General features: G+C 46.1%; 1 protein-coding gene and 1 long non-coding RNA gene across 6 annotated transcripts in view; one reads left to right on the top strand and one right to left on the bottom strand.

Moving 5' to 3' along the window:
• MYOZ3 (myozenin 3) lies at positions 1-15,915 on the top strand. Its single transcript, XM_036312860.1, has 6 exons — positions 1-3,864; positions 5,434-5,495; positions 10,534-10,688; positions 11,728-11,857; positions 12,294-12,456; positions 15,365-15,915. The coding sequence occupies exons 2-6, from the start codon at positions 5,435-5,437 to the stop codon at positions 15,531-15,533; spliced, it is 678 nt and encodes a 225-aa protein (XP_036168753.1). The 5' UTR covers positions 1-3,864; position 5,434; the 3' UTR covers positions 15,534-15,915.
• The window catches only part of LOC118658015, a 38,629-nt gene extending 12,894 nt beyond the window's left edge, over positions 1-25,735 (bottom strand). Inside the window, exons 1-5 of one of the 5 annotated variants that reach the window (XR_004968180.1) lie at positions 25,500-25,735; positions 22,763-22,832; positions 17,379-17,533; positions 10,221-10,279; positions 9,412-9,569 (exon numbers count right to left, since the gene is read on the bottom strand). This is a non-coding gene — a long non-coding RNA (uncharacterized LOC118658015). Of the gene's footprint in view, positions 1-9,411; positions 9,570-10,220; positions 10,280-12,287; positions 12,432-17,378; positions 17,534-22,762; positions 22,833-25,499 lie in introns of all 5 variants that reach the window. The other 4 variants (XR_004968179.1, XR_004968178.1, XR_004968176.1 and 1 more) reach the window with 4 other exon arrangements.
• Positions 25,736-26,945: the final 1,210 nt, after the last annotated feature.

The following is a 26,945-nucleotide window of genomic DNA, read 5'->3' as shown; positions in this document are numbered from 1 at the left end:
CCCACCCCCGCCCCGGGCCTTGGAAGAGTTGATGCATTCCAGGGTTCCATACTCCCTCCCTTCCAGGCTCTCCTCTCTAGAGTCTGGCAAATGAGGGGTATGTTCAGAAGATCCTAGGCCTAAGTTCCCTGTCCAGGTCCTGGCTTGACCATCCTCCTTCCTGGCTCCAAGTGCCAGGCAGTAGCAGCTGTTTTCCATCCCTGCCCAGACAAGCTCTATTTTTACCACCGTGACCTTTAGTGAGGTCTCCCAGGCCAGCTCAAGGTGCCCCGCTCCTCTGGAGAGAAGAGGCAGGAAGATTCCTCCTCCCAGATCCCTCTTATACTTTTCTCCATCCCAGCTCAAACTGCCCAGGGCATCTTAACTGCAGCCCAAGAAGAGAGCTCTACCGCAATGATTTCCCCCAGGCCCAGGACTTGGGCCTCTAGGAATGCTATAGGTGCCTCCAACCCGTCTATCCTTTCTAGGCCCTTTCATAGCAGCCCTTTCAAAGCTGAGCCCTTTCAGAGTTGACATGGAGCTCTCTGCTGGCCTGTGGCTTTACCTGGTGGCCCTGAGTTTGAGGTTGGCCATATGGAAAGAGGGAAGCAAAGATTTCCTTGTTATCGGATGTACGCAAGCAGTGGCCAGATGCACAGAAGATATTCTAGTAGAAAATAGATTGGCTCAGATGACCCGAGGGCTCTTCCAGTCCTGAAATGCATTCCACAGTAAGGGAAGGGAAGGAGAATACTGGTGGAGAATTGGATGGCAAAATTCAGGGGCAGGTGAGCTAGAAGTTAGCCCAGAGCCAACCTATGTTTCTGGTTTCTTAGGAAGCACCCACTCTTCAGTTCCAGGCCCCAGCATCCATATCATACCCTGATGAGTGGGCACTATCTATCTCCTTCCCATTGCACTCTGGCCTAGCTAGTACCCAGTACCCAGTGACCTTGGGGAGCCTGGTAGCAGGCTTTAGCATGTCCTTTAAATCCTGGTGGCTCTGACTCCAATTCCCAGAGGGACATGGGGAGGAACTGGCCAAGTTCCACAGTTTCCAGAGTTGGCTGTGATGCCCTCTAGAAGTTCAGAATATTTACTTTAGGATATTAAGTGCAGGGGTGCAGGTGGGGGTGGTGGTGTTAGAACTGGCTGAAGATCAGAGGTGTGTAGGTAAAAGGATACCAGGATGTTGCTAAAGATGAAGGATAGAGTGTGATTTTGGATTAGGGGTAGACTTACCCTAACCCAAACTCACTTGTTAGACCTGGAACCCTTAAATGAAGCTAGGAGAAGCTGAGGATCAGGATGTGACTGGGGTGCTTTGGAATAAAGAAGTGATCCCAGAGGGTTCCTAGGGTATAAGGATTGGGAACACAGGCTCTGTTGGTGGGAAGATGAGGGGGTCAATGATGAGTGACCACATTTACCAAAGTCCTCACCTGCTTCAGGGTCCCTTGTAACATAGAAGCCAAGCTAAGGCCTGTTTCAAAGAAGAGACATTATTAGGCCACTGGCTGAGGCAGTGGCATAGAACATCTACTTCTACCTGCATTTACACAAAGAGCCAGCAGGAGGCAGCCTTGAAAAGCTGCAGTTCTGTCTGGCTATTCCCTTGCTTCACTGCCTTCTCCCTATCTTCTCCTCTAACCCACTAGAGATTGCCTGTGTCCTGTCTCTTGTCTCCTATAGAATTCAGCTCTGGCCCTAAATAAATGCTTCCTGAATCCTTTTGCCTCCTAGGTCATTTTCAGCTGTGTCTAAAGCCCTTCCTTTCTCCCCAACCACGGGACAGTCCATGGGACTTAGGGTGGATGAGAATGTTTGATACACATGGGATGGGAGCTTGAGAAGTAGCAACCATGAGAGATAGGGAACAACATAAAAACTCCAGGCCATAGGAGATGTCACTGAGTTGAAGACCTGGCTCTATCATCTACTAGCTACGTGACCCAGGGTAAACCCACTCCTTTTCTCTTTAGGCCTCAGCTTCCCTATCTGTGTAATGAGTGAGCTGGGCTAGCTGATGTCTCAGGGTGGTATGGCCCAGGCCCTGACCACAAGGCACTGTCACTGGAGTATGCAGGGCCAAGCTGGGCAGGGCTCAGTGCTCTGGGCTGCTTCCTCAGAAGCAGGTCAGAGCTCCAGGCAAGAGCAGGAGGTAATGTTCAAGTCCAGACAATCTAGTGAGAGCAGGACAAACCATTAGGAGTGCTCCTCTCCTGATGGGGGCATCCTTTGCCCGAAGAAGGGAACTGTGGCCCCACTCCCAGGTGAGGCCATGCTTGCCCTAGGAACATTCCTCACCTTCCTATCTGGATGCTCAGGCCCTGCAGAGGCTGAGCAGAGGAACCCAAGTGGAAGGAAGCCGCGCCCAGGCCATCCACAGCAAAGTCCAGGCTCTTCATAAGAAGGTTGTCAGAAATACGTCCTTAGACAGTGTCTGTCACACAGGTACAGATCTCCCTGCCCAGACCTTGTGCAACCTTGCTGCTCCCACCCTTCCATGGGAGTAGTTGGTATGCCTCTCCCCCAATCTTTATTTTTAGCTGGAATGCAGTATCCCCCCTGCCCAATCTGCTCCTCCTGTTACCTTCCTTAGTCACCTAAGCCAGATACCGGAGTGGCCCTCTCCTCACCTCCCACATTCAATCTCTCACAAGGACCTAGTGATTCACCAAATACCCCTCAAATCCCTCTCCTCCTATGGATGCCCTCTGTCACTGCCCATTAAGCCACTCATCCCTCCCCTAACCATAGTGAAGGCCTGCCTCCAGTATGACCCCTTCCCTGCCCCCCCGCCCCATTTTCCATATGGCAGCCAGAGACATCTTTGGAAAAATGCCAATCTGACCGCTCCATCCCACCACTTTAAACTCTTCACGGCTCTTTAGAAAGCACACTTGCCTGTTGAAAAGCTTGCTGTGATCTGGCCCCTGCCCACCTGTCTGGCCTCATCTCTCAGCACTGCCCCACCCCCCAGTTCTGGCTCTTCTTGCCGACCTCCTACCATCTTTATACATGACCCGGCCTCTGCCTGCAATTCCTGTGTCCTCTCTCTGCCCAGTGAACTCCCACTCAGCCTTCAAGGCCCAGCTCAAATGTCTCTTCCTCTGGGAAGCCTTCCCCACCCCCAGGCTGAGCTGATGGCACCCTCCCCTGGGTCCTCCCAGAGCATTTCCCATGATGCGTCTCAAAGGCTTATTTACGGGCCTGACTTGGGCCTGGCTGAGCTCCTTGAGCACGGAGTCCTGCCTTAGTTATTTACAGTCCATAGAGGCTCAGAGAATGTGAGAAGGTGGAGGGAGAGAAGAAGGAAGGAGGCAGAAAGAAGAAGAGAAGGCAGGAAAGAAAGAATAAGTCAAACAAAGATACTGAAGGACAATTCATCCATCCACCCATCCATCTACCTATCCATCCATCCATCCATGCATCCATCCATCCATCCATCCAACAAATATCTATGGTAATCCTATCAGGCTCCATTCTAGGCACTAAGGATACAATTAGCAAGCTCAAGTGACCGGAGACTGACTCTCAGCATTTCCAGGTGACTTTGGTGTGTGCATATGAACGTTTGTGTGTTCGTGTGTGCAAAGCCTTCTGTCGGCAAGGGCCTGCTGCTGGGGCACCTGTCTTCCCTGGGGCCTGGTGCTTTTAGCATCTGTCCCTGGATCCTGTTGCAGCCCGAAATAAGGCTGTGAGCCACAACAAGGCAGGAACAATTCTCGTCAGCTGAAGCCAGAGCTGGCTGCAGGGCACACTCAGCTCTCTGACTGCCCGACGGCTGCACGGACACTGACCACCCAACTCTCAGCTCCCCAACAGAGGTGTTAATCTTGAGGGTCTGATATTCTCTCTGCCCACGGTGGTCCCAGCGCTCAGGTACCAGGATCCTAGGGGAATTAGAGGAGCTGTGGGGAGTGGGTGGAGGAGATGAGCCAATTCCCAGAGCCCCTTCCTGTCCAAGAAGGGGAAGGGACTGCAGAGTCTGGGGAGTGTGGGGCCTCATCGAAGCCTGAATCCTGAGTTGGGAAGGGAGGGATTCTAAGCCTAGGTTACTCTAGGTTAAATGGGGAAGGGGTGGCTAGGATTCATGGTGGGGGTTAGCTAATGGCTCTGCTCAGGATTCCAAGATTTTTAGGGAGTAGAGGGAAGTAGGGTGCCTGTCTGGAAAATGAGGGGCCCTTCCCAATGTCTGTGAATTTCTGAAAAGGGGGTGATTATCGAGAAACGGGTCTGCGGACTGTGGCGTCCTCAGGGGTCACAGCCGGAGCTCTCTCAATCATCTCATGACCCTCACCCAAATGCATGCAGACGTGCTCATGTTTGCATCATTTTAGGGGGCTCATGGATGCTTTTGAAGCCCATCCATGGATCCCCATGATCTAGCCCAACCCTTTATGTTACAGAGGGGGAAACTGAGTCACAGAGCTGGAGAGCAACTTGCTCAGTTATAGAGGAAGTCAGAGACACCGATTAGCTGCCAAGCCACCCAGCTCAGTGCCCTCTGGCCTAGGCTGGGAGTGAGTGTGGGGGTACAGATGGTAGGAAGGAATATAGGAAAATCTGGAAAAAAGCAGAGGTGTGTAACAGGGGTGTGTAATCTGTTGGGGGTTCAAAGGCTCTGCCTCCTCTTTTGGGGGGCAAGTTTGGGGATTTGGACTGGGGACCTGCAGGGGTTTGGGGGAGGTTCTGAACCTCATTTTATTTGCAAATTTCCTAGAAAGTGTCATGAGATACAAATGGGGGGGGGGATGGAGGAGGAGAAAGAGAAGGGTGAGAAAGAAGAGAGCACCATGGGGTACTAGACTTATTGGGGTGATCGCTTCGTAAGTTGTATAACTATCTAATCACTATGCCATACACCTAAAACTTATATAATTTTGTGTGTCAACTGTAATTTTAAAATAAAAACATTATTAAAATAAAAGGGAGCATCATGAAAGTCAGTTCTGGGGTGAGGGTATAGGAGGGGATGATGGTTTTCTCAGCTTCCTTGGACCAGCCTGTGACCTCAAGTCTTAGGGCCAAGTACTAGGGAAAGTAAGGGAGGGCCAGCCTTGCAGACCCCGGTGTCACCCATGCCTATCCACCTATACCCCTTCTCCCCCTGATGTAAACCTCCAACTTCTTTCAGCCACTGATCAGAGCTCACCTACATCAGTGGATGAAAATAGTTTGAGACCCCCACCTCCCACCCGTAATGTCCCAGAGTTTACCCCCTAAAGAGAGAGTGCTCCTCTAGCTGCATGGAAGCACTGAGCATCTCCCTCACTCTCCCTGGACTCAGCCTCCTCCTCTGTATGTAGAGACCCCAAAGGTCCACCCAGCTCAGACAGCCCTTGCTTGAGACCTTGGGGTGGGCTGGAGTTGAGTGGGCCAGGGACTTGAAGGAGGCATGGGAGGGCAATGGAGGCGGCCTGGCCCATGTGTGGATCATCTCATCTACAGGATGATCCCCAAGGAGCAGAAGGAGCCAGTGATGGCTGCCATGGGGGACCAAGCTGGACCAGGTAAGGTGGACCCAGCCTGTGTGCATTCCGCAGACCCCATCCTTTTTTGGTCCCAGATTGCAGTCACTTGGGTCTGCTGGCCCCAGGCCTACAAAAACAGGTGTGAGTTCCAGGCCAGCCCCAAGGGAGTGCCTGTGGAATCTGCCACCTGGGCTAGAAGCTCCCCAAAGCATTGGGAAGGGCGTTGCCCTGCTGTCCTCACATCCAGAAGTTGCAGTTGTGTGCCCTAGACCAAGCCTGGCCCCAGCTAAGTCCTTGCCTCAGTCTCAAATGGAACTCGGCGGGCTCTGATCCCAGATCCAGCCTTAACTGCAGCCCCAAGCTCCCCACACGCTTGTCCTTGCTTGGTGAAACTGCGTCTCACCGAGTCCCCATGGCAAGAGACAGGGGTTGGGGGGAAAGTGGGCAGGTGGCAAGAACAGGCTACCCAGTTGGACTCAAACCATTTCACTTAAAAACCGACTCATCCTAATGCATAAATCATCTAAAATACACGTTTATCAACTTTATAAGACCTCTCAGAACTCTTGGCATAATTTTTGGAATCTATTTACTTGGCCTACTTTAGAGCATTTCAAAAATTTAAAAAAAGCAAATTCAACTAAGTCAGGCCTCTCAAACTTTCATGTCAATCACAGTGACACGGTGTTGGTTAAAATGCAGATTGCCAGCATCCACCCCAAGGGTTCTGACTCAGTGGGCCTGGGGAGGGGGCCATGCATGGCCTTTTAGACCAGCACCTGGGTTATTACGACACAGATGGACAGTGAGCCGAGCTCTGATAAACCCTAGCCAAGGCCACTGCTAGGTTTTGCCTAAGAAGTACTTAAGCATATGTGAGTCATCCTCTTAACCTGTTTTATGTGTTCTTGCCTCCTTTTGTGTGAGTCAAGTTTTTTCTTTTATTCCATGATTTCATGTGCTGAAACACACAAACTTTGTGAAGTGTTTGGTTGGTGTTCTAACCAGAAGAATAGGGCCATGCATTCTCTCTTCTAAGCAATTAATTTGATCCCAAAATATTGGCACATATCATTTATGCCAGACTGGAAATATGTAAAATGTTGACTATTGCTAGGTTATTACTTAAAGACAATTTTGAAACTAAAGAAAAATATAAAGTAAAAAAACAAAACCAAAACTACCTCATGGTTTTGCTACCAAAAGACACCCATTGCAGAGTAAGAATAATGAAAATACCATTACTGTGTGCTTACCATGTGTCAGATACTGTGCTAAGAGCTTTGATGCTTTATGTTACATAACCTCCACAACAACTCTGTCAATTAGACATTATTATCACCATTTAGCAGATGAGAAACTGAGGCCCAGAGGAGCTAGGTGGTCACACATCCTAGTAGGTGATATAATCGCGATTTCACTCCAGATCTGCTTCTTTACTATATGGTTATACAAATAACACATCTATACATGTAAAAGCCTAAGTGACCGCCCGACTGGCTGGTAGCTATGACACACACTGACTACCAGGGGGCAGACGCTCAACGCAGGAGCTGCTGAGTTGAGGTGACTTGGCAGCTGTGGTTCTCAGGTGATGCACCGGAGCCAGAGAGGAGGGAGCCCGATTCTGGGCTGTGTCACCGGAGAACCACCTCTCGAAATCTGGGACCCCTCGGGGGATGTCAGGGAGCCAGTTTAGGCCTGATCCCCACAGGCCAGGCTGAGGGACCCCACTGGTGCACACAACCATGCACCAGGCCTCTAGTCATTTTAGAAAATATTCAGATAAAACAGACATGAAGGACTTTGAAAGTGAAAGTTCCTTCTAGTAGAACCATTTGGAGATAGCCAGTGTTCTAATATTTGTGTCAATCCTTTTTCTGTTCATATATAAACATGTTTATATAAGTGCAAATACGCGTGGGCTAAAGACTGTGTTCTTCAACTTAAATTTCTTTTCACTTAGCAGCATACCACAGACTCCTTTCCATCCTCACCACCTCCCCCCGCTTCCCTAGCATGTCATATGTTATATGTATTTATACTCATACAAACCTTCAAATGGTGTCATGAAGGCTCGTCTCAGGGTGGAACCCTTAGGAGCAGAGCCTGAGGATTCTTGAGCAAGTGACTTATTGAGGTTGCACTCTCAGGAGAAGTGAAGTGAAGTAGGACAGGGCAGGGGAAATTGCTGAGCAAGGATGTGGGCTCAGCTGTAGCCCAGATTCAGTCTGACCCTGGGGGTGCCACAGAATTCATCCCATCTTCAGCAAGGACCATGACCCCTTCTGTTCACCTGGGCAGTTCTCTGCAGAAGGTGGCAGTTGTGGGCTGTCAACCACTGATAAAGGGCACCTTGGCAGCATCCACCACAGACTGATCCCAGGTTTTGTAATTTGAAACCTCACTCTAATAAACATTCTTGTACTTATATCTTCGGGCATGTTTATTCCATTTTTCTCCCCAAGAATGAAAGTCAGAATTGCTTAGTCAAATAGCTTTTGGTTTGTAGCTTTTTTTCTTTTTTAAAAAAATATTAAGCTCTGTTCGTCTGGATAATATTTGAGAATATAATGCCAGGAGACTTTTTGTTATGTATTTGTTTTTTATGTTTTTGTTTCTTTCTTTTTCTTGTATTTTTAAGTGTGAAATACATTTTCTTGTTTTAAAAAAAATAGTGCAAAAAAATTACAATTTCTAGCCCTCCTTCTGCCTATGTCCCATAAGTCATCACTGCTAATATTAGGCATGTTCCTTGCAGATTTTTCAATGCATGTATGAACATATATTTATTTTTTAAATATACAAGTGGGACCTTAGAATATAAATTCTTCTGAAACGTGCTTTTTCCCCTTCTAACCTACAGCGGATTTCTTTATGCCCCTAACATGTAGAAGGTGCTCTCTCTACATCTGCTGAAAGAATGAAAACAACATCAACCTCCTTTTTAAAAAGGCTCTGTAGGAGTCCTTTGAATGGAATGAGTCACAGCCCCTGACTGGACTCAGTGCTGCCTGGTGACCACGTCTATCTCCCCGGCCTGTTCACCCACCCATGCTACTCTCAGACAACTTTGGCAACCTCTCTCCTCAACCCTCCAATGCCTCCTCCCCCATCTTCATTCTCAGTTAATGACCTTCTTATTTCACTGAAAAAAGTGAAGTCACCAGAAGAGAACATCTGCAAGCTGCCCCCTCACAGCTGTTCATTGCTTGGCCTTATGTCCACGTTCTCAGTTTTCCTTCCTGATGTGATAGATGAACTCTCCTTGCCAGTCTGAAGCCAACCCTTCTAGTTGGGCACTGGATGCCCTCCCTCCCTCTCTCTTACTCAAGGACAGATATTCCTTCAGTAATTCTCCACTCTCTCATTGCACTGTCAAATTTTCCCATCAGCTAACAAACATGCTATTATTTCTCCCTCTTTAGAAACAAACAAATAAACAAGCAACCCCTCCTGATTGCACAGCTGCCTTCACCATGGTCTAGAGCAGTGGTCGCTAACCGGTGGTCCGTGAGGTCGGAAAGGTTGGCGACCGCTGGTCTAGAGCACAGCTCCTCAAAGCAGTTGTCTCTATTTTCTTCCCCTTCTCTTCTTCTATCATTTTACCAAGCCAATTTCCAAACACACATAAAAGGAGAGTGCAAATCCCCATGGCCCTCCTTTCATTCCTGGAATCCAAAGCAAATCCCAAAGAGTATGTCATCTCATGCTCTAAATACTTCCGAATGCATAAAAATCATAAAAATGATTTCCTTACACACCACAAAGTTATCAGCACACAAAACAAAATTAGCAATAGTGTCTAATAGCCAGTCTTAGTCAACTTTCTCCAATCTTCTACTTTGTTATAATGAGGATTCAAATAAGGGCCATTGTTTCTATTTGGTTGCTATGTCCCTTAAATCTCCTTTCATCTAAAACAACCCCCACTTATTTTTCCCATGTCACTCACTCTTTTGAAGAAACCAGGCCAGTTGCCCTGTAGAATGTTCCACGTCCTAGATTTGGCTCATTGCTTCCTCGTGGTGTGGCCCAACGGTTCCTCTGTCCATTTTCTCTTGAACCCTCTCCAATAAGGCTTTGACACCCAATACTTCCCAGCAACTGCTTCTGTGAAGATCACCAATATAATGGCACATTACTAAATATCATCGTCAATTTAGCCCTCATCTTACTTGACTCATCAGCAGCATCTGACTCTGTTGATCAGCCCATCTTCCTTGAAATGCTTTAATCATTTGGTTTCCAGGACACCATGCTCTAGATTTCCTCCTGTTTCACTGGGTGCTCCTCCCGGGCTCCAGGGCTGTGTCATTCCTCCGTCTAAATGTTGGAGCCCCAGGCTATAAACTGGTTATTGTCTTAACTATAAGAGGAGAAATAAGTGTGATGTTCTTCATTGAAAACATCACACTTATTTCTCTTCTTATGCCCTAATCTTTATCTCAGGTCAGTTACCTCCCATGAGCTCGAGTCTCTCCACATGGATACATACAAGTCTCTTTAAACCTTATATGCCCAATTTTGAAGAAATTAGGAGACCTTAAATATGGAATAAGCATTATATAGAACAGAAATTTGCTCACTTGGAAAGGTGGAGATCTTAAACTGAATTCCCAACTCTCCCTATAGTTTCTCCTCCTCCAGACCTTCCACATCTCAGGGAGTGGCCACTCCAACCTTCCAGTGATTCAGGCCAGAAAGCCTGCGGTCGCCCTCCACTCTACCCTCTCTCTTCCGTATCCCTTACCCAGGGCTTACCTTTAAAGATATCGAGGACCTGGCCATTTCTCACTACCTCCACCGCTGTGGGCAAAGAGCTGCGCAGGAAATCCATGGAATAAGTAAATACAAATGGCCAAGGACATCTGAAACCATGCTCATTTCACTGTTAGACACATGCAAACTAAACTCTGAGGTGTCATCTCTGCCCACCAGGTGGACAGAGTCCACTGAATGATGGCACTCAGTGTTGGCAAGTGTGGGGAGAAGCTGGCATTCTCACACACCACGGACAGTGCCATGAAGAGATCTCCTTAGAAGTGTCTCTGAGTGGCCTGGCCTCTCCCTGCAGTCCCTTTGCTGGACCTGGGCAAGAAGCTGAGCATGCCCCAGGACTTAATGATGGAGGAGCTATCGCTACGCAACAACCGAGGATCCCTCCTCTTCCAGAAGAGACAGCGCCGTGTGCAGAAATTCACCTTTGAGCTTGCTGCCAGCCAGCGGGAGGTAAGACCCCATTGTGCTCATAGGGAAACTGAGGCCCAGAGAGGCCAGTGGTTTGCCTAAAACCAAAGAGCCAGGTAAGGACCTCTGGCACCTGGGAAGTCCCTCAAGCTCCAGCTAGAGAGGGCTGTGACATTCCCATCAGACTGACCCCCTGGCTTTGCTGTGTGAGCCTAGAAGTTTGTCTTCAGTGCACATCTCTCTCCCAAGACAAAATATAACATGGAGTGGGCAGGGGGAGCTGCAGAGTGAAGGGGCTCCAGCTCCTACCAATCGTGCTGAAAAATAGTCATGTGTGCTGGGCTGAATTTGCAGCAAGCTAAATTTAGATTCGACCTGATCTAAGATGGAAAACACAGAATGCCCCTTTCTCTGCTTCCCACTGGAAGAAGGACAAGACCACAGCCCAGTCAGCTGGTAGAGAAAGGAGGCAAGGATGCTTATTCTCAGGCTTCAAAAAGGCAGCAGGCAGTTTCGTCCACCCTAATGAACGCAGGGACATCTCATCCGTACTCCACCCAATTTCTGGATGAGACAGGAGGCAACTGAGTTTTATGGCAGAATAATGAAGATAACAAACACTTACCTTTGCTATGTATCTAAGACACAGGTAGCTAAGAACTTAAATGTTATCAGCTCATTTTTCACTCAAGAAGTGAGATTATCATCATCTCCATTTCACAGAGAGGGAAACAGGTTCAGGGAGGTTATTTGCCCAGGGTTAATATTATAGTAGCAACTATATACAAAGTATCTCTCTGTCCTAGGCACTGGGTTTAGGGCACTGCACAATTCACTCATAATCCCCCCCGCAACATCTCCAGGAGGTAGGTGCTAGGATTATGTGCCTCTCTTTTTTGTGGAGGGTGATCCCTGGCCCCTTGCCCACCCCTCACTCCCACTCCCAGACGGTGGCTGGAAGAGCACCTAGGGGACAGTGACTTGGAACAGGAAAACCAGGGACAGTGAGTCTGGAGGGAGATCCCACAAGAGGGGACACTGGGTGATGGGGTCTGCAATATCAAGGCTATCCATTGCCCAGGTTGCCAACAGCCTGGAGTTGCAAAACTGCCACTCAGAGCTCCACATCTTCCCAGCCGGGGACCCTGAGGATGCCCAGCCTGAAGCTTCCCGAGTGAAGCGCGCCCCTAGCCCCAGCGCCCTGGCACCAGGTGAGTGGCCTCCCCAATCTGGACCAAAGAGCAAGGGCAGGGTTATGGGGTAGGAATCAAGAGTGTGGGCACGCTGCTCCACAGTGGGGCAGGAAGAGAGCCCAGAGCATCTATTCCACCCCCTTCCCTATCCAAACACACACACCCCTCCATGGGCCTAACCCAAGAGGAGTAGCAACGCACCCCAGATCACACAGCAAGTCAAGATTAGAAGCTGAACCTCAACTGGTAATTCCCCTACTCCAATCCTCCTTGTTCCCAGGGATGGGTAAGGTTACCTTTTGAGGGAACAACTTTTGGCATCACCCTCCCTGCCACACCCCATATACACTCCCCTTTCCCACCTTTGGTCTTCCCTCCCCCAACCCCTTTCTGAGGTGGGTGTGGGTGTGGGGGCCCAGGGAGAAAGGAATCCACATGCCCTGCTCACCTCCAGGCTATGCCGAGCCACTCAAGAGCATCCCGCCAGAGAAGTTCAACCACACGGTCATCCCCAAGGGCTACCACTGCCCGTGGCAGGAGTTTGTCAGCTACCGGGACTACCAGAGCAATGGCCGAAGTCACACCCCCAGCCCTGCACAGTATCGAAATTTCAACAAGTAAGGCAGGGTGGGCAGCTGGGGGGGGGGGGGGGAGCGGGAGGGTGCACAGGTGCCAATCATAACCACAGTAGTAGCTGAATTTCCTGAGCACTTTCTACATGCCAGGCTGTATCTGAATACGCCATAAACATTTATTGAGCTCTTGGCCTCAGCACATAGTAGGTCCTCAATAAATGTACAGGGACTGTGCCACACATCTCATTGGATCCTCCCCGCAACAGGGTGAGGCTGGTGCTACAGTTTTCCCTATTCTGCCTGTGAAGAGACCTGTTCAGAAATATCAGCAACCTGCCCAAAGTCCCAAAACAAGAATGCGCAGGGCAGGGCTGGGGTCCAAGTCTGGGCTGTCTGACTCCAGAGCTTAGTTTCTTGTTGTCCATCACTACTGTGTGCCGCCTCTTTGATGCTCATAGAGTTATGCGTCCTTCCTGGGTGGGACCCCCAGATCTCACCGTCCTGGATAGCACAGCCTGTTCCTCATTTCCATCAATGCCTAGGAAGTGGCTTTGAGGCTGCACCAAAGCAGGGAGTAGCAGTGAGACGAATACTGGAGATGAGGGTCACAGAGGAGTGGTTTATACTGTTTACAGCATGGGGCCTCAACGTGGGCTTAAATGCAGATTCCTTACCTGACTGTGTGACCGTGGGAAAGTGACTTAACCTCTCTGAGCCTCCATTTCCCTATCTGTAAAATGAGACCTATTATTGTACCTACTTCATAAGATTGTTGTGAGGATCACATAAGAAGCCATAGCCAAAGTTTCTGGCAAGCAATAAGCTCTCAATAAACAAGAGCTGCTATTATTATCATTATTATTTACAGGTTGAAATGATAGTTGGAAAAGCTAATGGGGAATAAAAGGATATATTTAACATTCTGCCCTGAGGGCTCAGAAACAAATCATAGGGATCAAGACAGGAGCTTGGCACTGGAGGAAGACCTTGGGCTGGGGGATAGATTTCAATTGCAATTGGCTTCCTCAGACTGATGCTATTTCTGAAAAATGCTCCTCTGGCGTGGACCACAGTAAGTGTGAAAGTGGAGGGTCCATGGAGAGGAGGCCACAGTCCAGCTCTTCTGGCATCTGCTCAGACCACACGGGGAGACTATGTCTGTCTCACAAAAATTGATGGGTGGCGCCAGGGCCTGGAGACCAGGCCCCCTGAGGAAGAGCTGAAGGAACTGGGGGTGATGAGCTTTGAGAGGAGACTACTGAGGCGGCATGTGACTGCCCTCAAAGTCAGGGAGGGCCTTGATGGAAAGAATTAAACCCAACGGGTGTTGTGTGAGCCATGAGCCATTGGCAGATGTTCTGGGGTCTCTCGCCAGCCAGGCCTGTGCTCTCTCACCTCCTGGGGCCATCAGACCCTGCCTGCCCAGCTATTTAAAACCCTCAGCAGACATTCAGTCCTGACAGCCAGCTTCCAGGCTGGCCAGCTCAGGTTGCAGGCCCATCCATCTAAACCTCAGGTATGACAGACAGGCACATTCTCACCAGCAGAAGGGTCTTAGGGAGCCCTGAACCTAGATCCTTCTGGGGCAGAAGGGCCAACTGAGGCAGACTGAGGAGGAACAGCAGTGTTGGTGGCCAAGCTGTGCTCAGGAGCCAGGTCTCTGGGCTCCTAGTCAAGGGTCCAATTGTGAGGTTTGCATTGGCTTGGAAACATCCCAGCCTGTCCCTAGGGGGCCTGGCTGTTGCTGCCACAGCTGGGGTAGTCCAAGCAGAAACCCTGTCTCGGCTGGAACCCAGGCCCTGGCCCAAGTTTTGCCTTTCCACCCCAGGGGCAAGCACTCTCCTCTTCCCATTGGGCACAGCTTGTGGAGAAAACAGCACATGATCAATGCTTTTTATTTCTCTTAAAATTAAAGAATAGTTTTAAAGTCACATACTTACACTCTCTTAAAAACAAACTAACTATGCAACTACAAAAGAAGGGTTTCTTTGTCCTCAATCCCAGTTTCCTTTCCAAAGGTAACACTGTTGTCAGGTTGGTGTGTAAGTTTTCAGAACATTTTCTAGGAGCAGCCACATACCTATAGGGGATATAGCATTGTTTTGTGTGTATACATGTGTTTTAATACTTTGCATCTTTTTGTAACTTGCTTGCTTTTTTCACTCAACATGACGCTTTTAAAATCTACCCTACTCTATATTGATCTTTTCATTCCTTTTGAGCTACTGTATAATATTCCATCATGTGACTACACTACTTCTGTTGTGTCCGTTCCTCTGCCAATGGACCTGGATTGTTTCTGGCTTGTCACTAATCCCTGCTCATATCTGCTTCCTTGTGCATATGTGCATGCGCTTCCCGAAGCCATATGCTTACAGGTAGAGTTGCTGGATGGCAGAATTTGCATATTTTCAGGTTAAAATGATCCTGCTAAACTATCCTCCAAGGGAGTGGCACCAGTGTGCCCTCCAAACAGTAGTATATGAGTGAAGCTCTGCCCCATTATCCAATCATTTCTTCTTGCCAGTCTTATGGTTAGAAACGCAGGTCTATTATAATCTGCACTTCCCTGATTCTCAATGCTCTTTCTCGTCCTCCCCTTTTACTTCAGTTTGTGGCATGTTTCTCTGAGGGGAGATGAAAAGACAAAGGAAACACCCTGTTCCAACTCTGCTGCCTTCTGGAGCTTGCTTATGGGGAACCTAGAGTTCTGCTTAGGACAAGCCAATCCCAACTCTGAAAACTTGGCTCCAATTTCTAAGCAACAAGCCATCCCGACTAGGGGCAGAGCTAGAGAAACCTGTTAAAGGTAGTGCAAAACCTTGCTGTACAGAAGGGAAAACTGAGTCCTAGAGAGAGGCAGGGAGAGGCCCCACATAGACCCGCATGTCAGTGTGCTGCCATCTTGTTCCTTCCCAGCCCACCTCTCCTGCTTCTCTTCTTCCCCTAGGACCCCCGTGCCGTTTGGAGGACCCCTGGTGGGGGAGACCACATCCAGGACAGGCACCCCCTTCCTCCCAGAGCTCACCAGTGGCTTGGAACTCCTCCGACTCAGACCCAATTTCAACAGAGTGGCCCAGGGCTGGGTCCGCAACCTCCCAGAGTCTGAGGACCTGTAGCCCAGCCTTCAGTCCCCGGTCTCAGAGTTTGGGGAATACCAGGAGCCGAGATTTGTGGACTGCACTTCACAGTTTACAAAGGGCCTTCACACACAAAACCTATTGCAAATGGCCTCAAAGGTCACAAAGTTCGGTAGTTCACAGATAATGGGGTTTAGAAAGTTTTTCCTTTTACTGAGATGCAGTTGTCTTTATTCATGCTCTAACATTTACTAAGCACCTACTATGTGCTAGACATTGTGACAGCTCCATGCAGAGGAGTCTGGTCCCTGACCTAGAGTAGGAAAAGATAGTAGGGAAGACAGAATTGTAAAGCAGTAAATTATCTTAATTTTTCCTAAAGCACCTGCAAAACAAAATGTAGTGAGGCAGCGGAGGGCATCTCAAACCCTGGGTGTGGGTGGGTGGGGGAGGGGGGGTCAATTCCAGGAGATCTGAACAGGACTTCAGAGGAAGAGGAAGAGTCGATGAAGGGAAGAGGGTGTGACTCCAGGGGAGGCACTCTTGGCCAGTGGGCCAGGGTAAGCTGGAAAGGTGGAGACCTGCCACAGGGCAGGGTGTTCCGGAGCAGGGAGAGGGCTGTGTTTAAGCAGTTGGTGACTCCTTGGAACAGTGGTCGCCAACCGGTGGTCTGCGAGGTCCAAAAGGTTGGTGACTGCTGGTTTAAGGAAACCTTTGGAACAGTGTCGCCAACCGATGGTCCGTGGACCACTGGTGGTCCGTGAGGTCCGAAAGGTTGGTGACTGCTGCCTTAGAAGGCCAGGTTGGGGTAAGCTGCAGTAAGAAAATGGGGAAGGTTCTTAAGCTGGGGAGTCTGGGGTCTCAGTGGTTGCTATGTGGGCACAGATTGGAGTCAGGAAGCCTTCCAGGAGCAAGGCCTGAACTAGGGAGGTGGCCACGGGGATGGGAAGAAGGGACACCTCCCTGGGCACCTTGCAGGACAGGTGCAAAGTGGAGTACCTGTAAAGACTCCTTCCCACTTCCTTCTGCTCACCACTCTGAGCAGGCCTTGGGTAGATCTTGCCTAGTTTCCTATAGAAGTCATTCAGGGCTCTACTCTGGCTCACTAGGAAAAGGAGAGAAAGGAATGCCTTAATTCAAGTGGTAATGAGGATGTGGTGATGATGATGGCAGCTTTTTATTGGATGCCTCAGTGCTTCAGCTGCTAGGAGGTTCTCTATACATCCAATTTCTAAAATTCAGTAAACCCTAAAAAAAAAAGTATTGTCCCATTTTACAGATGTGAATATCCAGGCTCAAAAGGAGAAAAGGGCTTGTCCAGGGACAGAGCCAAAATAGATACTGTCCTATTCCAATGAATGTCTTTTTGTACTGGGTGGCCAACCCATTGCCTGCTCACTCTGGAATCACCTCTTAATAGTGCCCTGCCTTAGAGTTTAGAGGTTAAGAGTGCAGGCTGGGAAGTCAGACTGAATGGGATGGTTCTAATTGCCACTTCCAGCCATTTCTCCCCTGTGGGCCTCTGTTTCTCACCTGTAAGATGAGGACAAGAATAGTAGCCCCTGTAAGGGGTTGTTGCGAGCACAATGATGGACACATACATAATGAGCGCTAGATCATTAGACTTCATGCAACTACTGCTCTGAACTGAAGAGATGATCTTGCAGTGGATGCAGCTTGAGAAGCAGGCCTAGGATGAGACTGGAGATCAGTAGAGCTGAAGCCTGAAGGGAAGCAAGCCTCTGATCACTGCAGGGCTCCCTTGACCCATGAATCACCTCTTTCCCTTGCTTCCACCCGCCTCTTCCCTGACCCCATTTCTCTTGAGGAGATGAGAAGGCCAGGAATCCATCTGGTTCCCAGGGCATGTGGGATAGCGGTTACCTTTTCCTTCTGCTCTGGACTTTCCCTGTGTCCCACACAGTCTCAAGGGGCAGCAGCCTGACTCTGAGAATTGTTTGCAATCAATGTGTCTTGAATTTGGGCACTGCTGTTTAAAGCCATGTTTCCATGTGCTGAAAACCAACCATTAAAGTGTCCTAAACAAAGAAGAGCATTACGACCACCTTAGGTTGGCTCTGCCGTGCTCTGGAGGATAATGGCAGCCACCACAGCACAGCTGACAAGAGCCTGATGAGGAGCCTGCTACACCCAAAGCAAATCCTCATTCCTTCCTTCTTTTGTTAATATGACTTTCACTGATGTTGTTTAAAAAAAAGAAAGAATTCTTACTGTAAAGATTTATATACAAACAAATAAAGGGAAAAGTAAAATGTGAAGGTATCTGCCCACATAGCTCCTCCCCTTCAACACAGACCTTCCTGCCTTCCTGCACTCTGCCCCATTCCCACATACCATAGGTAACCACTGGTAGCAGCTTGGTGCTTCTAGAATTCTAGGATTATTTGGAAGAGATAAATATGTACAGTGTATAGCTGCGTAAGTGCACAGACATGTTTTTGTTTTCATAGGATCATACTGTATTATATTGTATTTTGCTTCTTTATTCAACAATAAGTAAAATGTGGATCCTGAAAAAGCCATGTCATTAACCTTTCATGTAATTTAAGGGCCCAAAACCCTTCATATAAAACTCTATACTTTTGCCTGTTTTGTTCTTTATGTAAATGAAATCATAGTGATATGGAAATGAAAAGGACGGAGAACAGCCAAAGCATTGGGAACCTGACATTAGACATAGCAGCCCTGAACATGAATGAACTACAGTTCCATGCAGCAATACAGAGGCATCTCAGAAACAAAGTAGTAAGCAAAGGGAGACAGGTCCATATGCATATGTTTAGTGATGCAAGGCAGTGTTAAATAAAGTCAGGGTAGTGGTAACTTTGGGAGAAAGAAAGGGTTGTGCTTGTGAGAGGACAAACTTCTGGGAGAGCTGGACATTTTCTATTTCTGTGATTGTGACACAGACATTGACTTTAAAATACTTAATTTAGTTGTAAATTTGTGTTTTATGCACTTTTCTGTACATATGTTATATTTTACTAAAATAATCCCTCCTTTTAAAAAAGTTAGTAGATTAGTAGCAGATTAGATGAACACGAAGAATTAGTGAACTAAAATCAGCATTAAATATACTTGAAGAATTTGCAAACCCCCACAATGGGATGAAATGGACAAATTCTTAGAAAAATACAATCTCCCAAATCAAATCAGGAAGAATCAGAAAACCTGAATATGCCAATAACAACTGATGAAATAGAAGCAGTAATCAAAAAAGTCCCAGCAAACAAAAGCCCTGGTCTGGATGCATTCACAGAGGAGTTTTACCAAACATTCAAAGAAGAACTAACACCTATCCTCCTCAAACTATTCCAAAAAATCCAAGAGGGGGGAACACTTCCAAGCTTTTTATGAAGCCAGCATTATCCTACTTTCAAAACCAGATAAAAACACTACACAAAGAAAGAGAATTACAGGCCAATATCCCTGATGAACATAGATGCTAAAATCCTCAACAAAATATTAGCAAATTGGATCCAGCAATATATTAAAAAGATCATACACCAGGACCAAAGGGGATTTATTCCAGGATGCAAGGCTGGTACAATATTCGAAAATCAATAAACGTGATACATCACATGAACAAACTGAAAGGCAAAAATCACATGATCATATCAATAGATGCAAAAAAAGCATTTGACAAAATCCAACACCCATTTTGATAAAAACGCTCAGCAAAGTGGGAACAGAGGGAGCATATCTCATCATAATAAAGGCCATATATGACAAAACTACAGCCAACATCATGGGCAAAAACTAAAACCATTTCCCCTAAGAACAAGAACAAGACAGGGATGTCTGCTTCACCACTCTTATTCAACATAGTACTAGAAGTTCTAGCCACAACGATCAGATAAGAAGAAGAAATAAAAGGCATCCAAATTGGAAAGGAGGAAGTAAAACTCTCATTATTCGCCAATGACATGATATTGTATATAGAAAACCCCAAAGACTCCACCAAAAAACTACTAGATTTAAGAAATGAATTCGCCAATGTAGCAGGATACAAAATCAACACCCAAAAATTGATAGTTTTTTTTTATACACCAATAATGAATCCTCAGAAAGAGAAGCTAAACAAACAATCCCATTTACCATTGCAAAAAAAAAAAAAAAAAAAAAAAAAAAAATTAAGATACTTAGAAATAAACTTAACCAAGGAGGTAAAAGACTTGTACTTGAAAAACTACAGGACTTTGTTGAAAAAGAGATAGAGGAAGATATAAACAAGTGTAAGAATATATGGTGTTCATGGATTGGTAGAATTGACATCATTAAAGTATCCATACTACCCAAGGCAATCTACAGATTATATGTAATCCCCATTAAAATACCAACAACATATTTGCTAGAACAAATACTCCAAAAATTTATATGGAACCAAAAAAGACCCTGAATAGCTGCAGCAATCTTGAGAAAGAACAAAGTTGGAGGAATCACAATACCAAATAATCAAGTTTTACTACAAAGCCACCATAATCAAAACAGCCTGGTACTGGCACAAGGACAGGCATATCTACACTAATAAAAGACAAACATGCAAATTGACCTTACCTTCACTACACCTTAAGCCATGCCCACCAGCAAATCAGAGCAACTATATGCAAATTAACCCAACCAAGATGGCGGCCGGCAGCCACGGAGCTGGAGCAAGCAGGAGGCTTGGTTGCCCCAATGATGTAGGAAGCCAAGCTTCCCACCTGCCTCTGCCAGCTCTGAGCTCCACTCAAAGCAACAAAGTTTCAATTATAGAAGATAAATAAACCCCAGATACCTGCTTTCAGCAGGTCGTGGCCACGGAGCTGGAGCCTTGGGTTGCCCCTGGCGATGGAGGAAGCCAAGCTTCCCTCCTGCCTGCCCTGGCCAGTTCTGAGCTCCACTTCAGGCTACAAAGTTTCAATTATAGAAGGTAAATAAATCCCAGAATAAAAAAGAAAAAAAGGAGAGGCTGGGAGCTTCCATCGCCAGGAGGGCTTGGCCAGCCTGAAAACGGCCCTCAGCCCCTCACCCAAACTGGCCAGGCACCCCAGTGGTGACCCCCATCCTAAAAGTGTGGCCAGCCTGCAAACAGCTATCAGTCCCTCACCCAGGCTGGCCAGGCACGCCAGTAGGGACCCCCACCCTGAAGGGGGTGTGACCAGCCGGCAAACACCCATCAGCCCCTCACCCAGGCTGGCCAGACACCCCAGTGGGGACCCCCGCCCTGAAGGGGGTGTGACCAGCCTGCAAACACCCATCAGCCCCTCACCCAGGCTGGCCAGGCACCCCAGCAGGACCCCCACCCCGATCCGGGACACACTTTAGGGCAAACCAGCTGGCCCCCACCCGTGCACCAGGCCTCTATCCTATATAATAAAAGAGTAATATGCAAATTGACCCTAACAGCAGAGTGACTGGGAATGACTGGTCACTATGACACACTGACCACCAGGGGCCAGACGCTCAATGAAGGAGCTGCCCCCTAGTGTTCAGTGAGCTCCTACAGGGGGAGCTCTGCTCAGCCACAAACCAGGCTGATGGCTGCCAGTACAGTGGTGGTGGTGGGAGCCTCTCCCGCCTCCTCAGCAGTGCTAAGGAAGTCTGACTGCAGCTTAGGCCTGCTCCCTGCTGGCAAGTGGACATCCCCCGAGGGTTGCCGGGCTGCCAGAGGGATGTCTGACAGCCAGCTTAGGCCCAATCCCCTGGGGAACAGGCCTAAGCCAGCAGGTGTTCATCCCCCAAGGGGTCCCAGACTGCAAGAGGGCACAGGTCGGGCTGAAGGACACCCCCCCCACCCCCCGAGTGCACAAATTTTTGTGCACCAGGCCTATAGTCTATATAATAAAAGCCTAAGCAACCCTTACGGCGGAACAACCAGAACAACCGGTCACTATGGTGGTCAGTGTGCTCCCACAGGGGGAGCGCTGCTCAGCCAGAAGCCGGCTCACTGTGGCGGAGGCAGGAGCCTCTCCAGCCTCCACAGCAGCACTAAGGAGCAGTGAGCCAAGCAGTAAGGAGCAGCAAGCAGGCGGGCAGTAAGGAGCGAGGGGTCCCAGACTGCGAGAGGGATGTCCGCCTGCCGGCTTAGGCCTGCTCCCCCCTGGAGAGACCCCAGAAATAAACCCAAGGCATTACACTCAATTAATATTTGACAAAGGAGACAAGAACATACAATGGAGTCAAGACAGTCTCTTCAATAAATGGTGTTGGGAAAAATGAACAGATACATGCAAAAAAAATGAAACTAGATCACCAACTAACACTATACACAAGAGTAAACTCAAAATGGATAAAAGACTTAAATGTAAGTGGTGAAACCATAAAAATCCCAGAAGAAACCATAGGCAACAAAATCTCAGGCATCTCTTGTAGCAATATGTTTATGGATCTATCTCCTAGGGCAAAGAAAACTAAGGAGAAAATAAACAAATGGGACTACATCAAAATAAAAAGCTTCTGCACAGCAAAAGAAAATGAAAAGGGAGCCCACAGTATGGTAGAACATATTTGGCAATGATACATCTGAACTTGTATGCATATATGCATAACCCATGGACACAGCCAATAGGGTGGTGAAGGCCTGGGGCAGAGTGGGATAAGTGGGGTCAATGGGGGAAAAGGGGGACATATGTCATACTTTCAACAATAAAGATTTTAAAAAAGAAAAAAATAAAAGTGCCCATAATGTATCACAGAGAAGTAAAGAAATGGAAAACATGAGAGAAAAAAGTTAAAAGACATGGAAAATAAAATTAAAATGTTCAACACTACCACCAGGAGTTCCAGAAGGACTGTAAAAATGACTGAGGGTTTCTCAGACTTGATGAAAAACATAAACTCACATAGTCCTCACCCTGCATGAGGAGGATAAATTAAATCCGTATTTCAGAAACACTATACTAAAATTATACAACTCCAAAGTCACAGAGAAATGTCAAAGGCACCCAGACAAAAAAGTTAGATTACCTACAAAAGAACAACACTTAGATGAAAACAAAATCTTCAAGAAGAGCCAAATAAATAAATTTTCAGACAAATAAATATTAAAGAGTTTTCCACTTACCCCTGCAAGAACTACAAAAGAACCTTATTTTGGGGAGGATCCAGAAAGAAAGCATAGAATTTAAGAAGCAACAGTAAGCAGAGAAATCAATTCCACAGGCAGCAGAAAGGATGCAAAAGAAGCAAAGACAAATAAAATAAAGTGATATAAATACATTCGACCATATCAGTTATCACAACAGATATAGATGTATAGGACTCACCAGTTTAAAGACAGATTCACAGATCAGATAATAAGTAATTCCAGCTCCATGCTGTTCACAAGCAGCACTCCTAAAAACATAACACAGAAATAAAATAAAGAAGTGGAAAAGGATAAATCAGTCCAATACAATCCCAAAGAAATGTGTTCTATCCAGCCAATTGTGCTCAGTGGTTGAGCGTCGACCTATGAACCAGGAGGTCATGGTACTATTCCCGGTCAGGACACATGCCTGCGTTGCAGACTCAATCCCCGGTGGGAGGCGTGCAATAGGCGGCTGACCAATCATTCTCTCTCATCATTGATGTTTCTCTCTCTCCCTGAAATCAATAAAGATATATTTTTTTAAAAAGAAATGTGTTGCCGAAACTGGTTTGGCTCAGTGGATAGAGCATCGGCCTGCGGACTGAAGGGTCCCGGGTTTGATTCCGGTCAAGGGCATGTACCTGGGTTGCGGGCATATCCCCAGTGGGAGATGTGTAGGAGGCAGCTGATCGATGTTTCTCTCTCATCGATGTTTCTGGCTCTCTATCTCTCTCCCTTCCTCTCTGTAGAAAATCAATGAAATATATTTTAAAAAAAAAAAAAAGAAAAGAAAAAAAAGAAATGTGTTCTACTCTCATACACTGTTGGTGAAATTATAAAATGGTAGAGACACTATGGAAAGTAGTATGGAGGCTCCTCAATTAAAAATAGAACTACCATTTAATCCAGCAATTCCACTTCTTGGGTATATATCCAAAGAAATCCAAAACACAAATTCAAAAAGATATATGCAGCCCTGACCGGTTTGGCTCAGTGGATAGAGCGTCAGCCTGCGGACTCAAGGGTCCCGGGTTCGATTCCGGTCGAGGGCATGTGCCTTGGTTGCGGGCACATCCCCAGTGGGGAGTGTGCAGGAGGCAGCTGATCGATGTTTCTCTCTCATTGATGTTTCTGACTCTCTATCCCTCTCCCTTCCTCTCTGTAAAAATCAATAAAATATTTTTTTTTAAAAAAAGATATATGCAACCTTATGTTCACTGCAGCATTATTTACAATAGCCAAGATATGGAAACAACCTAAGTGTCCATCAATAGAGAAGTGAATAAAGAGGTGGTGCATATATACAACAGAATATTATTCAGCCATAAAAAAAGAAGGAAATCTTGCCATTTGCAACAATGGGTGGATCGACCCAAGCTAAGTGAAATAAATCAGACAGAGAAAGACAAATACCAGATGATTTCACTTATGTGTGGAATCTAAAAAAAACAAAGTAAATGGACAAACAAAACAAAACAAACTCATAGCTACAGAAAAAACTGATGGTCACCAAATAGGAGGGGGATTGGGTGGATGGGCAAAAAAAGTGAAAGGGATTAAGAAGTACAAATTGCCGTTATAAAAATAATCATGGGAACATAAAGTACAGCATAAGAATATATTCAATACTATTGTAATAACTATATATTGTGCCAAATGGATACTAAACTTATTGAGGTGGTCTAGTCACTATGTTGTACACCTGAAACTAATATATCAACTATAATTGGAAAATAAATTTTTTAAAAAGAAATGTGTTCTAGCCATATTACTAGCAAAGTAAGACTTTCTGACAAAAAGTATTATTGTGATAAGGATCTTTACATAATGATAAACCTATATTCATAATAGAAGATTTAATAGAGTTTTTAAATTATTGACCAGTTATCAAACAGATGAGTAAAGATATAGAAAATTTGAACAAAATAAAAACGTAGAATCCTGTACCAGCAAATTAGAGAATACTCATTATTTTCAATTACCTATGAAACACTTTTAAAAAATGAACACACAAAATTAAAAACTTTTGTGTATCAAAGGACACTGTCAAGAGAGTGAAAGGCAACTCACAGAATAGGATTATACCTCAGAGAATAAACATCCATGAATCCACAGTGATGTAAATAAATGACTCAAAAGGGGGAAAAGGGACAAGCCTTACTTTTTTAGACTTCCAAATACATATAATCCCCCCACCCAGAGGAGGGTCGTAATTCCCCTCCTACTGATTAGACTGGGCTTATTGGTTTCCAAGAATAAAGCATAGCAAGGGAAAATATTACCTTTACCAAGAAACCTGCGACATCACCTTAACCAGTGATCAAGCCAGAGACCTGGGGACAGAGGTCACTCTACCCTCTCCTCTTTCACCTCCATTTACTTCAGGTTCAATGTCTCACTATAATTTGCCTTCCAAAAATCTGGCATATCACTCTTTGCCCCGTGGGCAGTCACTTCAGTTGTCATGATGCGATTCCTTCTGAGCCTTCTCCATGAGGGGAGCAGCTCAAAATAACAGGTAGTCAGAAGGGTTAGGAGGTGAGGCATTGATTCAACAGAGATAAGTAACATGACCAAGGTCACACATCCAGGAGGTGCTGAAATGAGGATTTGAAATCAGGTAATCTGGCTCTAGGTTCTGTTTCAACCATTGCCTGGTATAAACAAAAGTGAGTTTTTTAAAAACATTTTTATGATCAAGTTTGACTACATCTCAGTAGAGGAACACTAGCTGCTGTAACAGAAAAGTCCCCAGGTCTCAATGGAATCCTCAGATAACAGTGCTCTCAAGGCAGTGACAGGGAAACCCACTCCCTTCACTGTGACTGCCACCTTCCAGAGATGGACCTGCACATTTAACCAGCAGATTGGGGGGGGGGGGGGGGGAGAGAGTGGGGAGATCTCATAGGGTTGGGTGAGATGTTGTCACAGACCAGGTCTGGGGATGGCAAAGGTTACTTCTCACCAGTGTACCCCCAGCTGTGTGCCCTAGAAGAGAAAGAAATGGAGTTTGGTGAGCACCTATTTTTGCCAATATCTAATTGCTCATAATTCTGACTTAAGAAACACTAATTGAGCAACTATTCTACACTTCAATTTACACTGCCTTATGCTTTTCAAAAAATACGTATATATCCATTGCCAGACAGTGCACAAAATTTAGAATCTCTTCCTTCTCAAAAAGGCAATATACGGCTGAAACCGGTTTGGCTCAATGGATAGAGCATCGGCCTGCGGACTGAGGGGTCCCAGGTTCGATTCCGGTCAAGGGCATGTACCTTGGTTGTGGGCACATCCCCAGTAGGGGATGTGCAGGAGGCAGCTGATCAATGTTTCTCTCTCATCGATGTTTCTAACTCTCTATCCCTCTCCTTTCCTCTCTGTAAAAAATCAATAAAATATATTAAAAAAAAAAGGCAATATACGATTGGATAGTCATACGTTTACTTATGCATATATATATTTGGCAATTATTTGGCAATAGGATTGCCAAATTTGGCAATTATTAAAACACTACATGATTCATATCTTATTCACAAGTTAAAATCTTCTATATGCTCAAAAGTAAACAAAAAAACCCACAAACCCAAAACCCTATCCAAAATGGTGTCAAAATATTTGAAAGTACCCTATATTCCTAGAAATAAAATCAAATTTTTGAAGTGTTTCTAATTTTTATCTTTTTTCAAAAAACAACACAAAACTCTCTAGAGCAGTGGTTCTCAACCTTCCTAATGCCGCAGTCCTTTAATACAGTTCCTCACGTTGTGGTGACCCCCAACCATAAAATTATCTTCATTGCTATTTCATAACTGTAATTTTGCTACTGTTATGAATCGTAATGTAAATATCTGATATGCAGGATGTATTTTCATTGTTACAAATTGAACAAAATTAAAGCATAGTAATTAATCACAAAAACAGTATGTAGTTATGTGTGTTTTCCGAAGATCTTAGTCTACCCCTGTGAAAGGGTCATTCAACCCCCAAAGGGGTCGCGACCCACAGGTTGAGAACCGCTGCTCTAGAGGAAAACACAAATTCTCCAGTGAAGCAATGGTGTTATATGGAGTATGTTCATCCCATAAATACATATTTTCAATAAAAATGACATGGAATTTTGCCTTCAGAAAAAAGGGATTTGTACATAAATTTTGCATTTCCTTTTCAAATGACTTGTATAATATGAGAATGATTTTAAAGTTACCATTTATCAACCACCTGCTGGCTGTGGGCCTTTTTATCATCAGAGTGGACAGAGATAAAAATCAAGTCTAAAGCAAAAATTTACATTTATATATAGCTTGTTTTTAACTTCCATTAACCCCAGTTCATCTACCAAAGGATAAAGAAAACAGAAATCTAGAAATAAGCCCATG

Source organism: Myotis myotis, unplaced genomic scaffold (assembly GCF_014108235.1).
Source record: "Myotis myotis isolate mMyoMyo1 unplaced genomic scaffold, mMyoMyo1.p scaffold_m19_p_6, whole genome shotgun sequence".
NCBI classification, from domain to species: domain Eukaryota; kingdom Metazoa; phylum Chordata; class Mammalia; order Chiroptera; family Vespertilionidae; genus Myotis; species Myotis myotis.
This window is presented reverse-complemented; position numbering and strand designations above follow the sequence as displayed.